Source organism: Pholis gunnellus (assembly GCF_910591455.1).
Source record: "Pholis gunnellus genome assembly, chromosome: 5".
Classification (NCBI taxonomy): domain Eukaryota; kingdom Metazoa; phylum Chordata; class Actinopteri; order Perciformes; family Pholidae; genus Pholis; species Pholis gunnellus.
In genome coordinates this window covers 13,421,156-13,434,389 of record NC_136531.1, presented here as the reverse complement: position 1 = coordinate 13,434,389, position 13,234 = coordinate 13,421,156, and the positions used below count along the sequence as shown (strand labels likewise).

The following is a 13,234-nucleotide window of genomic DNA, read 5'->3' as shown; positions in this document are numbered from 1 at the left end:
TGCCTTTGGATATTTCACTTATCTGGCAGTTAGCTTTCTGTCTTTACTGTTTGACCATGGTTAAAATGTACTATCTGATCTCCTGCACCCACTCGCTCTGCATCACCTTTCCCAGTGCTCTCGCAGCTTCACATATTTCGATACACATAACCAAAGCCAGGAATGCACTGTGACATTAAGTATCACAATTTTATTACAAAAATTAAATTCTTCATCTCTCAGTTTTGCCATGCTTGGAGCATATAACAATACAGTAAAAAACCCAGACCCAGAGAAGATAGTAAAGCAGATTTCAACAATGCTTTCACAGCACTCTGTCATTCATGCTGTTACTATACACACACTGTAACATTCCTAATACAGAGTAGTACAAACACCTGCCGAAACACGTCATGTCAGATAACAAACTGTAATTAAATAACATTTACCAGAGAAACAAGAAACTAAACCCAGCTCAGAAAGGAAAACATAAACCAGTAAACATTGAATTTGCAACTTAAAACATACTGAATGTGCTGAATATTTGTACCAGCCCAAGGCACCCAGGCTTTGTAGCAATGTTGGCAAGTTAACGACATTCTTACAGGAACACTTGAAGCGAAACAACAATTACAAATTGACTTGTACCAAAGCCTGACTTTGCAATGTCCTTCAACATACCCTCCTCTCCTGGCGATCTCTTAGTCAGTCACAGTGCAAGTTCCGGAGGGGCAGGGCAGAATGAAAGAGAGGTAGGGGGGGGGGGGGGGGGGGGGGGGGGGGGGGGGGGGGGGCAGGGAGCTGTACCGCGCCAGACATCACTTCACAGCGCCAAACACTGATAAGAATTGGATGGACAGCGTAATCTCCCACTTTCCAGAGGGAAGGGGGGTGGGAGCGGTTATGTAATTCCTCACTTGGATTGTGAATCGTCCAAACATAAGGCGCAGATTGCCAGCTGCCAGTCCAAGTAGAGATAAGCCAAACGAAAAGCTTAGGTGTGCTTTCAACTGAACGTCCAAGAAAAAAAAAATGAGAAACAGATACCGAAACAAATACCACCACTTTCTCTCTGAGGTTTCCATGATGATTTCTGTTTTTTTTCCTCAAGATGAAAAGTGTCGTTTTGCACATAAATATCTAAGAAAGATAGAAATCCCAGATTTAAGCTTACCAACAACTCAAATAGTCTCTAACAAACGTCAAATGAAGACATGAACGACAAAAGCTCAGAAACACAGAGTGGCCTTTCTTGGACGGATGAAATTGCAGTTCAGTTGAGCGAACGGCAAGGCTCGAAGGTCCATTTGGTCGCTCCGCCAAATATTTCGATGTTGCTCTCCGTCCAGACGAAGACGATGCCAGCCGTCGGTTTGCTGTTGCAGGTCGCCAAGTTGTAGATCTCTGTGACAGAAAGTTTCCTATTCCAGATGTTCAAGTTTGCTAGTTCACCAACAAAAGCTTGTGTCGCATCAAAGCCTCCTCCCAACGTGTCCTGTCAAACAATGCAGACAAGTGTCAATCGTCACCACTTCAAGTGCACATCAAAGTGTTAAGTGGTCAGAGAAGTTGGAACAACTTCGTACTTTGTCCTTTGGAGAAGTCTTAGATGTATGTGCATTTGAGCAGAGGACTAAATATGATCACATTTTATTATAAGTCGCATCAACTGAGAGAACTTTTGTTCTTAGATTAGTTAAAAAATGTGTTTTTAATTTTGATTTTACTGAACTCCAGTCTGGGAAACATTTCATTTATGTTTGCATACATGATATCATTTGATTTAGTAGTGTCATTTGGCAGAATGCTTGATTATATACAGGTCTCATCATAGTAGATATGTCTTGCTCTGTGCAACAAAGGGATTTTCTTTGTAAAATCTCAAATGTTTCCCTGTCAATATTCACACCAAATGACTGAAGCACTGTTATTTTTTCCAATCCTGGGATGATCTTTTTTCTAAATTGACTTGAAAGCCTCAATTGGCAACCTCTGCAATGTCTTCACAGTCTCATTTCATAGCAATCTTTGTCCAAAATTAAATGCATAATTCTCAGGATTATTTCCCAATTTGTGAGGGATTAAAGTGCAAAAGTTGCAATTGCTGATTTGAAAATGAATATCCACCTGCTCTTGTCCCAGGACCAGCACTCCATCTGGTTTGATGGGATGGTATGGTGCCAGATTTTCTCCGCTCCCCCGCATCACTCCATCCTGGAAGGCTTCCCACATCCCGTCACGGGTGGTCCACGTGATGCAGAGGTGATGCCATTTCCCGTCATTGATGAGGAACGGCAGCTTTGCAACCTGCAGCAGAGACATTGCAACAAAAAAAAATCACATCCTTCTCTATATTTCACACTTAAGTAGCAGAATCAAAACGCATCGCTTCCACACCTTCTCTTCCTGCCGAGTCACTTCCCCAATCACACATCGATTCCTCTATAATAAGGCCTCTGTTGCACACCTCAGCATCTATTTTTATTCCATTTCCTTCTGGCGCATGAGAAATTGTCTGGTTACTCTGAGTCATCCCAGCACAAAGTATTGTAACTTTTTCCTACCGTTGCACCCACTGTAATTTATTCTGAATATTTACATGACACATGTAAATGCAAAAAGCCATTATGACGCCCTGCAAATGTAAACAATGTGTGAAATCCATCTTTATCCATGATAATCACTTTATCATTACCTTGTCGTTGATAAGAATCTCCATAGGGTTGTTCCCCCACTCGATCAGCACCAGCTCGTTGGCCTGGCCCGGGACAGCGTACGAGAAGGATGTCCCCACGCCAGGCGAGGCGTTGGACTTGATCCACAGACACACGCTGAAGGAGTACATCTCAGGAAGGCTCTTCTTGGCTTTGGCGTACATGTAGTTGGTTCTCAGGGGAAAGGTGAGCTGAAACGTATCTGTCGGCCTGCCGTCTTTACCTGTAGATGTAGATGTTATTATAGAGGATAAGTGATAAACCCACATATGGTTTTACATGAAGTCATGATTACGATTAAGGGATTTATATGATTAAGTACAAGTCAGTTAATGGAAGAAATAAAAAAAAAAAGCTTGTCTTTGTACCATTTTAAAATTACAACCATCTCTAATTAAAGATGAAACACTGTGTTTTCAATGATTTTCGGTCTTTTGCTTGTGTATTTGGGCTCTGTCTCCCAGCTCTCTCGTGCATTCAACGTACGCACCCACATTTGCAAGTGTTGAAAAGCGCCAATGCGAGGTGCACCCTGCAAAGTTTCTCTGCCTATGACCTCTGCATTTGCAATAAGGATCCCATGCAAGTTAGGTGCTCTGGTTTTGCCTTTGAAAAACATAAACTCAGCGAAGCAAAGTGCTAACAGGTCTTGAGATATGCAAAGCAATGCAGCTCTCCTCTCCTCCCTCACACACACTCTGTGCGCAACGTGATGATTGCGGCATTGTGAACGCTTCCACAACATGAGCGATGCTGAAGATTTCAGCTTTTTTCTAAAGACTTAGGCACCCTTGAGCTTAAAAAACAATTAAATTATACCTAATCATGTTTAGAGCTCCCGTAGAGTGCAAAGTGGAAGTCTTGTGCGCGCACAATTCAAACGCACCTTTCTCCAGGTCCGTGATCCGATGGTGCAGAGTGGTGAGCGTGGACTCCACTCTGTTCCGCTGGTCGGTGTCATTCCTGGTGCCGGGTTTGGTCTCCTCTATCGTGTTGACCCGGGACAAAACCTGCTTCTCCATGTCGTCTATCTTGTTTTGGAGCAGATCTTTCAGACTGTTCGCTTGCACGGTGTTGTTCCCTCGGCTGTACTGCTGCATCGGACAGAGGGAGACAGACACTGGGTTAAAAGGGCACAATTAATACTTTCTGTGGTGTTAAACTCCCTGAAATATGTTCCTTTAAAGCCTATGTGAAGCCTTCAGTCTGGTCCCACTGCACTGCCTGTTTATGTGTATGCTCTGCGCCACATTATTCAAAAGGATGCTGGTTTACTTTCTATGATGCTTCTTTCTCACTGTCAATTAAAAGATTAACTAAAACACATGTGGCTCCAAGCAGGGACTTCACACAGCCAGAAAAATATTGCAGCAGTATATTAGAAGGGTAACCCTCATTCAGATGAACAACCGGGGAAGCTACAATTTAATTAACTTTTGACCTGCTGCGCTGCTCTCCTCTGCTTGCCTACCTCGAGATTCTCCAGTCTCTGTTTCAACGTCTGTAAAGTCTGTCCCAGCTGGGTCAGAGTGTCCGTGGTGCCCCGTGATACATCCCCCATCGTGTTCTTCGACCCCGGCCGTCTCCCACCGGGTCCCGCCGCCGGGAGGCTCTGGCTCTCGCAGCGGCTCAACTTGGACGTTAGTTCCCTGATTGTCTCCTTTTGGTTCATAATTGTCTCTTTTTGCTGTAGCACGGTCTCCCGCAGCTGCATGACCGTAGTCTTCAGGTCCTCCGCCGGACCGCTGTTCTGCATCGTGGCCGCGCACAAGTCCATATCCTTGGGCACCGACGTGCAAATAAACTGCGTCTGTCCGAAGTCTTGCGCAGAGCTCTCCACAACAACCAGGCAAGAAAGTAGAAAAAGTTTCCACGAGAATCCGTCCATGGTTCCAGTCATGTCTCGCAGCTTGAGGGAGTTGGTGAGTGAGTGATCGTTCTGAGATTTCAGCACCACGGAGCTGTCCACTGAAGTTGTGAGCTCCGATCGCTGTGTGCAGTTTATATAGCGGACATAACGCAGAGCAGATTCACTGCATCACTGGGGGGAGGCAGCGGGTTCTGCTGTACCTACATAGTCCAGCCCCTTATTTAAGGTCGTCCTCACTGTTTGCAAAGCACCCAAGCAGTCAGCCTCTACAGTGACAGAGAGCAATTCTGTATAGTTGAGTCCTAAAATTCATATTTGGCTGCACACAACGTTTTTGTAAGTTCAAAGCAGGCCCTAGAGTTATGAAAAGTTTCTTTTTTAGGAAATTACACCGAAATCACTTTAATTTGATGAAATTAGGTTGAAAGGACCCCAGTCTAATGACTTGATGGATGCCTAATAATTTAGAAGCTGATTTTATGTAAATCATTCCCCAATATATAGAAAATAGCGAGAACTGTTAAATTGGATGGAATTAAGTTTTTGTTGAGTGTGATGTTTCTTTGTGTAAAAGCCTAAAGTAGCCACTCAGCATAAAAATAGAAATGCTCAAGGCACCTCAAAATTGTACTGTGTACATTTTGAAATAAGAATTAAGAAGTGAAAAGTATTCTTGAACGATAAAAATGTCCACTTGTTGGATTCAATACACTCAGAGGATTTACTGCTACAGCCGTGGTCTGATAGGCTGTAGCTTATGGTGGCTAATGTTAGCCAACTTTAGTAAAGTTTTGGTATATCCTAAATATTGCTCCCTAACTCAAGTTTACGATCAGAACTTTTGCCATCATCAGGTACAGTAATTGACCCTTGGCTAAGCCACGCCCCCCGCTGGTACTCCGTCAAGCTGTCAGAGTTACCATAGAGCCCACACTGTCATGAAAAGCACTCCCGGAATAAATATTATCTACATTTTGGAACTGTATTCACTGTTTGAATTATTTAAAGCTAAAGCAGCATATACATTCAGTATACCTTCAGTAGCTAGCGCAGCATAGAAGTCAGTCTGGATCACTTTAAGTAGGCCATTAGGTGCACTTGAGTACATGTTTATTGAGTTTCTGAGTTTTCTACCACAAATGGAGTTTATATGACAAATTTGGTTAGTTCAAATGATTTGGTGAAATTATTGGTCCACCTTAAATGAAATACAATCCCCATCCTCCAGCGAAGCCTGTCCCATGGTCGGACTGCCATTATCATCTCTCTCTCTCTCTCTCTCTCTCTCTCGTTCTCTCTCTCTCTCGCTCTCTCTCTTTCGTTCTCTCTCGTTCTCTCTCTCTCTCTCTCTCTCTCTCTCTCTCTTTCTCTCTCATTCTCTCTCTCTCTCTTTCTCTCTCTCTCTCTTTCTCTCTCATTCTCTCTCTCTCTCTTTGTCTCTCTCTCTCTCTCTTTCTCTCTCGTTCTCTCTCTCTCTCTTTCTCTCTCTCTCTCTCTCTCTCTCTTTCTCTCTCGTTCACTCTCTCTCTCTCTCTCTCTCTTTCTCTCTCTCTCTCTTTCTCTCTCATTCTCTCTCTCTCTCTTTCTCTCTCTCTCTCTCTCTCTCTCTCTTTCTCTCTCGTTCACTCTCTCTCTCTCTCTCTCTCTCTCTCTCTCTCTCTCTTGCTTTTCGCTCCACTCATAAGTCTTTGAATGTATAGACTTGTGTGTTTTCTTCCACACTTTTGAGTGCAGCAGTGAAAGGTGTTGATTGTCAAAGAAGAACCAACTCCGTAACGCAGTGCACGCAGCCTTATAGAGATGCTTTGCCCTGGTAGAAACCATTACAAGACAGAGGAGCTAAAAGGAAAGAGAAACATTTCCAAATAACTAAACAGACTGTTTTGTAACTACCCCTGCGGCTCTCGCATTAATAAATAAGACAGAATACACAGTGAGGGAAGGGTGGCAACACTCTGACATATATCATGTTAGGATAACAAATCACCAAAGATGGCAGTGACATAGGAAGGACACACAGCTGCGTGGAAACAGTTTGACCTAAAGTGAAGTGGATATAAACTTCAGTAAGACTTTTTTTTACCATTGCAGTGCAGGGTAAAGAAAGGGCAAAAAAAACAACAGAAATCAGTAATCATCTCTGAAATAAAACATTTTATGGTGCATTCAGGTCCAAAGTTTCCCCTGAAGCAGTATCTCAGACAGTAACTAAGACTAATGGTAAGAAACTAAATGTATATCTGCAATACAAGATGTTTTCCCACAGATTTTCTTAAATCTTTTCACTGTGAAATACTGAGAGCCGGCTGTAATAGCAGTAAAGAGTGCTGCAGGGATGAAGTATATTTGCAGACCAATCCGGAAGTTAGTGTCGCCCTGCTTCCCTCAACAAAAGGAACATTAGCTCTGCGGCAAACACAAGTTTATGATACTTACACGTACTTACACATGCTTACATAATCTTCACAAATGAACCCCGCTGTTACTACACCATGGTCGCATGACTTCAACGTCACCACGACTAAGTTAAAGACAGACTAGGGGTCGTCATGATGATGTATAGTCTCATTTAGACACTTGTTAGCAACCTTCTTTTTAATACACATAAAAGCTTCAAAATTCACCAGAGGGGTATTTAGTGAACAAAACATTAAAACCATAGACCTTACTTCAGGCATCTCACCAAAAGCCCGTTCAAAGAACCCACTGACTTCGAGTAAAAAGAACAGAGGTAGAATTGCTGACTCATTTCCAGGCTCAGCGGTGGGGGCCCCAAATGAGGGAAGAAAACGCATATCCTTTACTCATACTATTTAATTACAATCATTTAGAAATATTTTCAAAAAGTCCACAACAACATAACTACGTATTTGCCTGAGTTGCCCAAAGCATCACCGATGCAAGTTCACTTTAAATTACATTATAGGTGGTGTGTGATGTCTTTTCTTTTTACATTTTTCAAATTAGGTACAGGTAAGAAATGTTGGACTTGTTATGGAGTTATAAAACCCCATAAACTCTCCACATATACTTAGTATTTTCTGTGTATTCTTGCTACTTGAACCCTTATATAAGTAAAAAAGTAGCTTAGAAAATGCAAAAATTGTGTCGTGAGTGTCGTCCATTGTCTTTTTCCATTTCTGCCAGTAACAGCAGACCATGTTAACAGTGGCCAAAGTGTGCAGTGCTTGTCCGAGAACAGAGTCTTTACATAAAAGTCACAGGTTTAAAGCCAACTGAAGGGTTACCGCCTGCTTTGAGACACATTACGTCTCCCTCCCTGTCGCATCAGTGTGGCGGAGTGCTGCATAGAACTGTGTCATCAAATACAACCCTGCAAACAAGTGTGCAGTCCAAACATTTTAGCAAGCCCTTCTTTTTGTGCTGTTGCATTTCAAGAGGGCTTTTTTTATTAGTTGTGCATGACGTCGCTGCAGCCAGTGGCTAAGATGGGATGAAAATTGACCCAGCAGTCCGCTTTAATTTGTTTAATTATCGATCCAGTGTGTTGTAATCAGCAAGGTGCCAAGCTGAAGGCGAGAAACAGCGGATATAACAAATGATTAACGGCAGAGCGTAATTGCTGGGCCCAAGACAGGAATGTAACAAATGTTCCTTATCTCAGCACATGTCCATTAAAAACTGTGCATAGTCCGAACAGATTAACAAGCAAAGCCATTCATTATCTTCAGCAGACAAACAGTGATACAGTGCTTGTTTAGCAAATGGAGCAGTTTTCAATGCCTTTGATGTGCAGAATGTAACGTTAATGATCAAGCTTAGCAGTGGGAGAGAGCCCACCTTTAGGGTTGTAAAAGGGGCGACTGTGGCTGAGTGGAGAGCAGGGCTGTCTTTCAATCAGAGGGTTGGTTGTTCAAACTCTGGCTCTGGCTCCGGCACCACTAGTTGCAAGTCGATGTGTCCTTGAGCAAGACACTTAACCCTGAAAATTGCTCCCGTAGCTGTGCCTACGGTATGATAGCATCTAAAATGTAAGTCGCTTTGGATAAAATCGTCAGCTAAATGACTGTAATGTAATGTAACGGAATATTATGTTGATGACGGTTTTCATACCGTGTACATTTGCTCATACGGTAGTAATAAGAAAGGGACATAAGTGAGTGTGTGTGAGTTAACGGTGCAGACAGGAGCAGTGTGGCTGCGCTATCACGCACCTAAAGTACATGTTAACTGTTAATAATCATAGGACATTATTTTAAAAGCTCACAGCTGATGTAATTTTTTATTTAGTAGTTCATTTAACATATAGTGCTGCTTACTTGTAAACTGCTTCAATCCTTTAAGGATCACTCTAACTAATAATAATAATAATGATAATAATAATAATTACATAAAATACCGTGAAACCATGATACATTCTGAGACAACTATCGCACCGTGCAAATCGCATACCGTTACAACCATACCTCCGATGCAGTCAGGTGACAGTAAGGGATGAGCAGCTGCCAGATCCAGCATTTCTATTCAATATTCATCTCCCATACGACTCATAAAAGAGTGCTGCACAACTGTATGTTCAGCCATGATCTCTCACACCATGTTGGTGCCAGTCAGTCTGCTATTTCACATCCAACTCTGACGGAACTTTGGAAACGAGGGCACTGTTGCAGGCATATTGTTGACTTTGTTATTAACGAACCCCTTCTGTCTTTCTGAAGGCAAAGTATGCTGGTGGGACTTAATGGTTTTTTTAGTCATACTCTGGTATGTTCTGCTTTAATGTTTGACGAGAAATTCACACGCAGTCTCGAGCTGACCCCTACCCTCTCACTCAGCGTGTTTGGAGTGCAAGGTCAGATCTACTGTACGCATGCATCAGCCAGCAGGCAGAGCTGGACTCTAGGGGCTGGTGTGGAAAAGGGCTGAAATCCATAATGATCAGTCTCTCAGGCTCACTGAATAATGCAAAGCTTTATAATAGAACCCACTCTCTAACGGCAGAGATACATAAGGACAATTTCACACACTGGCAGCAAACGACTTGTTATTTACTCAGCATCTGAGAAAGAAATGATGTGGTGGTATGGTTTGTCTTCAGATATACCACCACAATTTGTTTGTTTTTTTAATATTCACTGCTGTACTACATTTAAGAAAAAATACTATTCTGCTTTTCAATAATCCAAATCCCATTGTATTCTCTTTTTACAGTTTAATTGTTAAACCTACTAACTTGCTTTCTTAATTTTCTCTGTCCAGGTTCCACAAAGCTTTTACTTTTACCCCGTGCATAAACTTCCCTGCTTCACTTCTGACTGCTGAGAATCAAGATGTGCTGCCAGGTAACCAAAGCGTCGGCGCAGCAGCTTTGCTGCACTGACGTCTCCATTTCAACCATCCTACAGAGAAGAGATGAAGGGGGAGTGAGGAGGGAGTTGTCCTACGGGACGCCTGCACTGTGGAGCGGTCTGCTGCTATGCATGTATTCCCACTGGGGACAGCACTGAAAGAGAGGAGGAATGAAGAGCAGAAAAAGATTAAAGTGTATCCATTCATACATGCACACAGACAGTCCTCCAGTCTTATGAGCAGTAGTTTCAACTCAAGTACGAACAAACACAAGCATTGTAAATCACTTCATCTGGGGCTATTATTTCCCTCGACATGTTTGTAGATGCGTAGGAAGATAACTTCTCAGACCAGAACATTGTTTTATTGGTGTCCAGTCATACCAGAGAATCATTCACTAACTTATTCCCATCTCATTAAAACCCAAAGTGACATAAACAAATACCGTTGGCATTATGTGTTCCACTGGGCCCTAATCTAACCTCATCATAATTCTCTAAAGCCTGCACATTAAGGCTTTTGCTACGACAGCGCTGTTCATCAAGCAGCTTGTGTTGGCCTTGTTGGACTCCCTCCAGAAACGACATTTTCCCATTAGGCCTTTGCCTCAACAAGTTTACAGCCAAATTGTGTCCAAAAGAGGAAGTGGGTTAGCATCAGACTTGAAGTGATGGTTCTGTTTTTCAGAAGGCCTGTGTGAAAGATTTGTGGGAAATGAGATGTTTAAGTCGCTGGGTGCTCTTGTGCTTCCTGCGCTGTATGATTTTGGGAAGAGCAGTGACAGCATGTCCTGCCTATCAATTCATAAAACAGCATGTATTCCAAAAAGACTAAAACCCAGTCACCAGAAAAAAATATTAGCATTGTGCCTTTCTGCAAACCACAGGATACGTTAAATGGCGACGTTTCTTTTATTCGCACGGTTCATCTCTGCTTTGCATCATGCTTGCAGAAAAGCTCAATGCCACGTAGTAGTTGATGTTGTGAAAAGATTGTTTAGGTTTCGGCAACAAAACTACTTGGTTGAGGTTAGAAAAAAGCTCATGTTGTTAAAATAATAATGTCAAAACATGACAATGTAACTAACATAAATAAATAACAACTGGCCTTAAAGGACATTCTTGCATAACATTACATACAAATGTAACAACGTTAAAGTGTATAACAACCGTACATTTCTTTTGTTTCACATGAGACACAAACAGCGGTATCCTGGGTGAAAGTCCTGTGTTTGCTTTATTTATTCATTTCTCTTTTGTGGACTTTCTTGCACTTTATACTCGTTACCATACCGCGTAGCTTTCAATAACGATTGCTCCGTATACCATTTCACTTGCTCTGAACTTGTTTAAAGAATCAGCAAAACATTGGGGGTGTGACCTAAAGCACAAAACAGAAACTGGGATGATGTGTTTGTCTTGTCGCACTTGTTTGTGTTCGCAAACGTGATCATGCCAACTGCAGCCTCGCCCGGTGTGCCTCGTGCTTACTGGTGATCTGGCAGACGATGTCTATTTAGAGATAGTAAAAAAAATGTATAAGAGCCCTAGAAATAAGAGAAAAAGGGAGTTTCCATCGATTACTGGGGGACAATTGGTGAATCTGACAGTTTATTTTTCCATCCAGAGAAAACCCTTCGTTCATGCAGAGCTCTCTCGGTCCCTACGCCGCGCTGCCTTCAGGAGTCCGACTCTTCTTGCTTTGAACAGCTGGCACAGAATGAGACGGGGGTTCAGCGAATGTTGGAGATCATCCTGTTTACACTCAAACCGCTGAGAGAGATGCTGTTAACTCAAGGTAACAAAGATCACTTGTCCCCTGCTCTTGAAAATGTCACAGTTTGTGTTGACTATTAAACACACACACACACACACACACACACACACCTAAATCAGGCCCATTTGAGATGTACTACATCATCCAGACAGAAATAAACATTAAGCCTTCTAACATTTTATATAGTGCTATAATGGAGCAAAGGTTCCCATGGAGCTTGCGGTCTTAAAGACAAGCATGAGCACTTAGCGTTTCGTGGCAGAGCGAGGCCGTTGCACTGTGGGAGCAGGTGTGTTTTTAGGACTCAATAACAATGTGAAGGTGAAACCCTGTAAAGCAAGAGGGTCTGGAGTGGAAGAAAGAAATAGGGAGAGTGAGCTCTCTGCACATCCCCTCTCAATTACATCAAGTGACCAAAGCTTCCTTGTAAAATACAACTCTCTCTGCCGCAGCCCTCCTTTGTGCTGGATTATTTCTCCCAAAAGGAGATTACATTTTGACAGAGGTTGAAGTGAATTTAGTTTAGATAGAAGGATAGAAGTGGGGGACATGGTTAAAAAATGTTGTACCTGTTCTAGTTTCAATATTTTTGAATAGACGGTTACTGTAACATTTCTCTTGATTAAGCCATGTTTTCTGTCACTTTGGTGATGATTGTCTCGTAGTAAATGTGGCTCTTTTTCATCTGTGTTTCTAAGAGGAAGTGGGATATTTCATTATATCCGTGTCAATGAAATGTCACATTATGCTCACAGTTAATTAAAGCACAGTTTTGTCGTCATGCACATTTGTTTTGGGGGCATTTCTTAAAGGTCTACATTATTCATAATGTTGGAGCAAAGCTTGGGGATCTCAGTGTTGTACTACACAGTTTATTTATATACAACAAATGAGGAGCAGCAGCAATGAACTGCACATCAATAATACAGATGCAAAGGGTTTCTTGATGAGTCTGTAATTGTAGGCATGTTTGGGCTTTTAAACTCACCGCTTAATAACCACAATGTTCTCAGTGATAATAATGTGAGATCTCCAGATGCTTTTGGTTTTCTTTGGAATCACACCGTTAGGGATTATTTATCATAGCAATCCTTTTTATAGACAGTACGTGCCAATTCTACTTCAAATGTCTCACATTTTACGCTCAAGTGTCCTGATAGATCTTTACTTGTCAAGTTGTGTGTCTGAATGTGTGAGCATTTCATATTTACTGTTGACAAGCAGTAGCATAAAGCTAGCTATATTTAAATGAATGTGAAACATTTGTTAAATGTAGATCAGTTAGTGGATATGAAACATCCTGTCATCCAAATGAGCTTAACAGTCGGTTGTTAAAGAATCTAACTTCTACTATGAAAGCTTGTTCGAATCAGAAAACCCTCTTCTGTGATATTGTATCTAATACCCCTTTTCACACCTAATTAGCACATAAATGCAGGTTTTTTTTAAACAAAAGAAAACTCACTAACAGAAAGGCGATAGACTCCTTTACCATTGCCAGTAGAGGAGTATGCCCTTCTGTTGTTTTTGTTGTTGTCATAAACGCGTTAGAAAACAGAGTTAGTAAATAAGGAAAATGTTACTT

At 41.9% G+C, this 13,234-nt stretch overlaps 1 protein-coding gene across 1 annotated transcript; it reads right to left on the bottom strand.

Annotated features, from left to right (window-relative positions):
• Positions 1-1,252: 1,252 nt before the first annotated feature.
• Positions 1,253-4,593, bottom strand: LOC306695959 (neuronal pentraxin-1-like; the record flags this gene model as incomplete). Its single annotated transcript, XM_079159406.1, has 5 exons — positions 1,253-1,474; positions 2,107-2,286; positions 2,675-2,916; positions 3,580-3,787; positions 4,165-4,593. 5 exons carry the CDS (start codon positions 4,591-4,593, stop codon positions 1,253-1,255), a joined length of 1,281 nt encoding a protein of 426 aa, XP_079015532.1.
• Between the last annotated feature and the right edge of the window lie 8,641 nt (positions 4,594-13,234).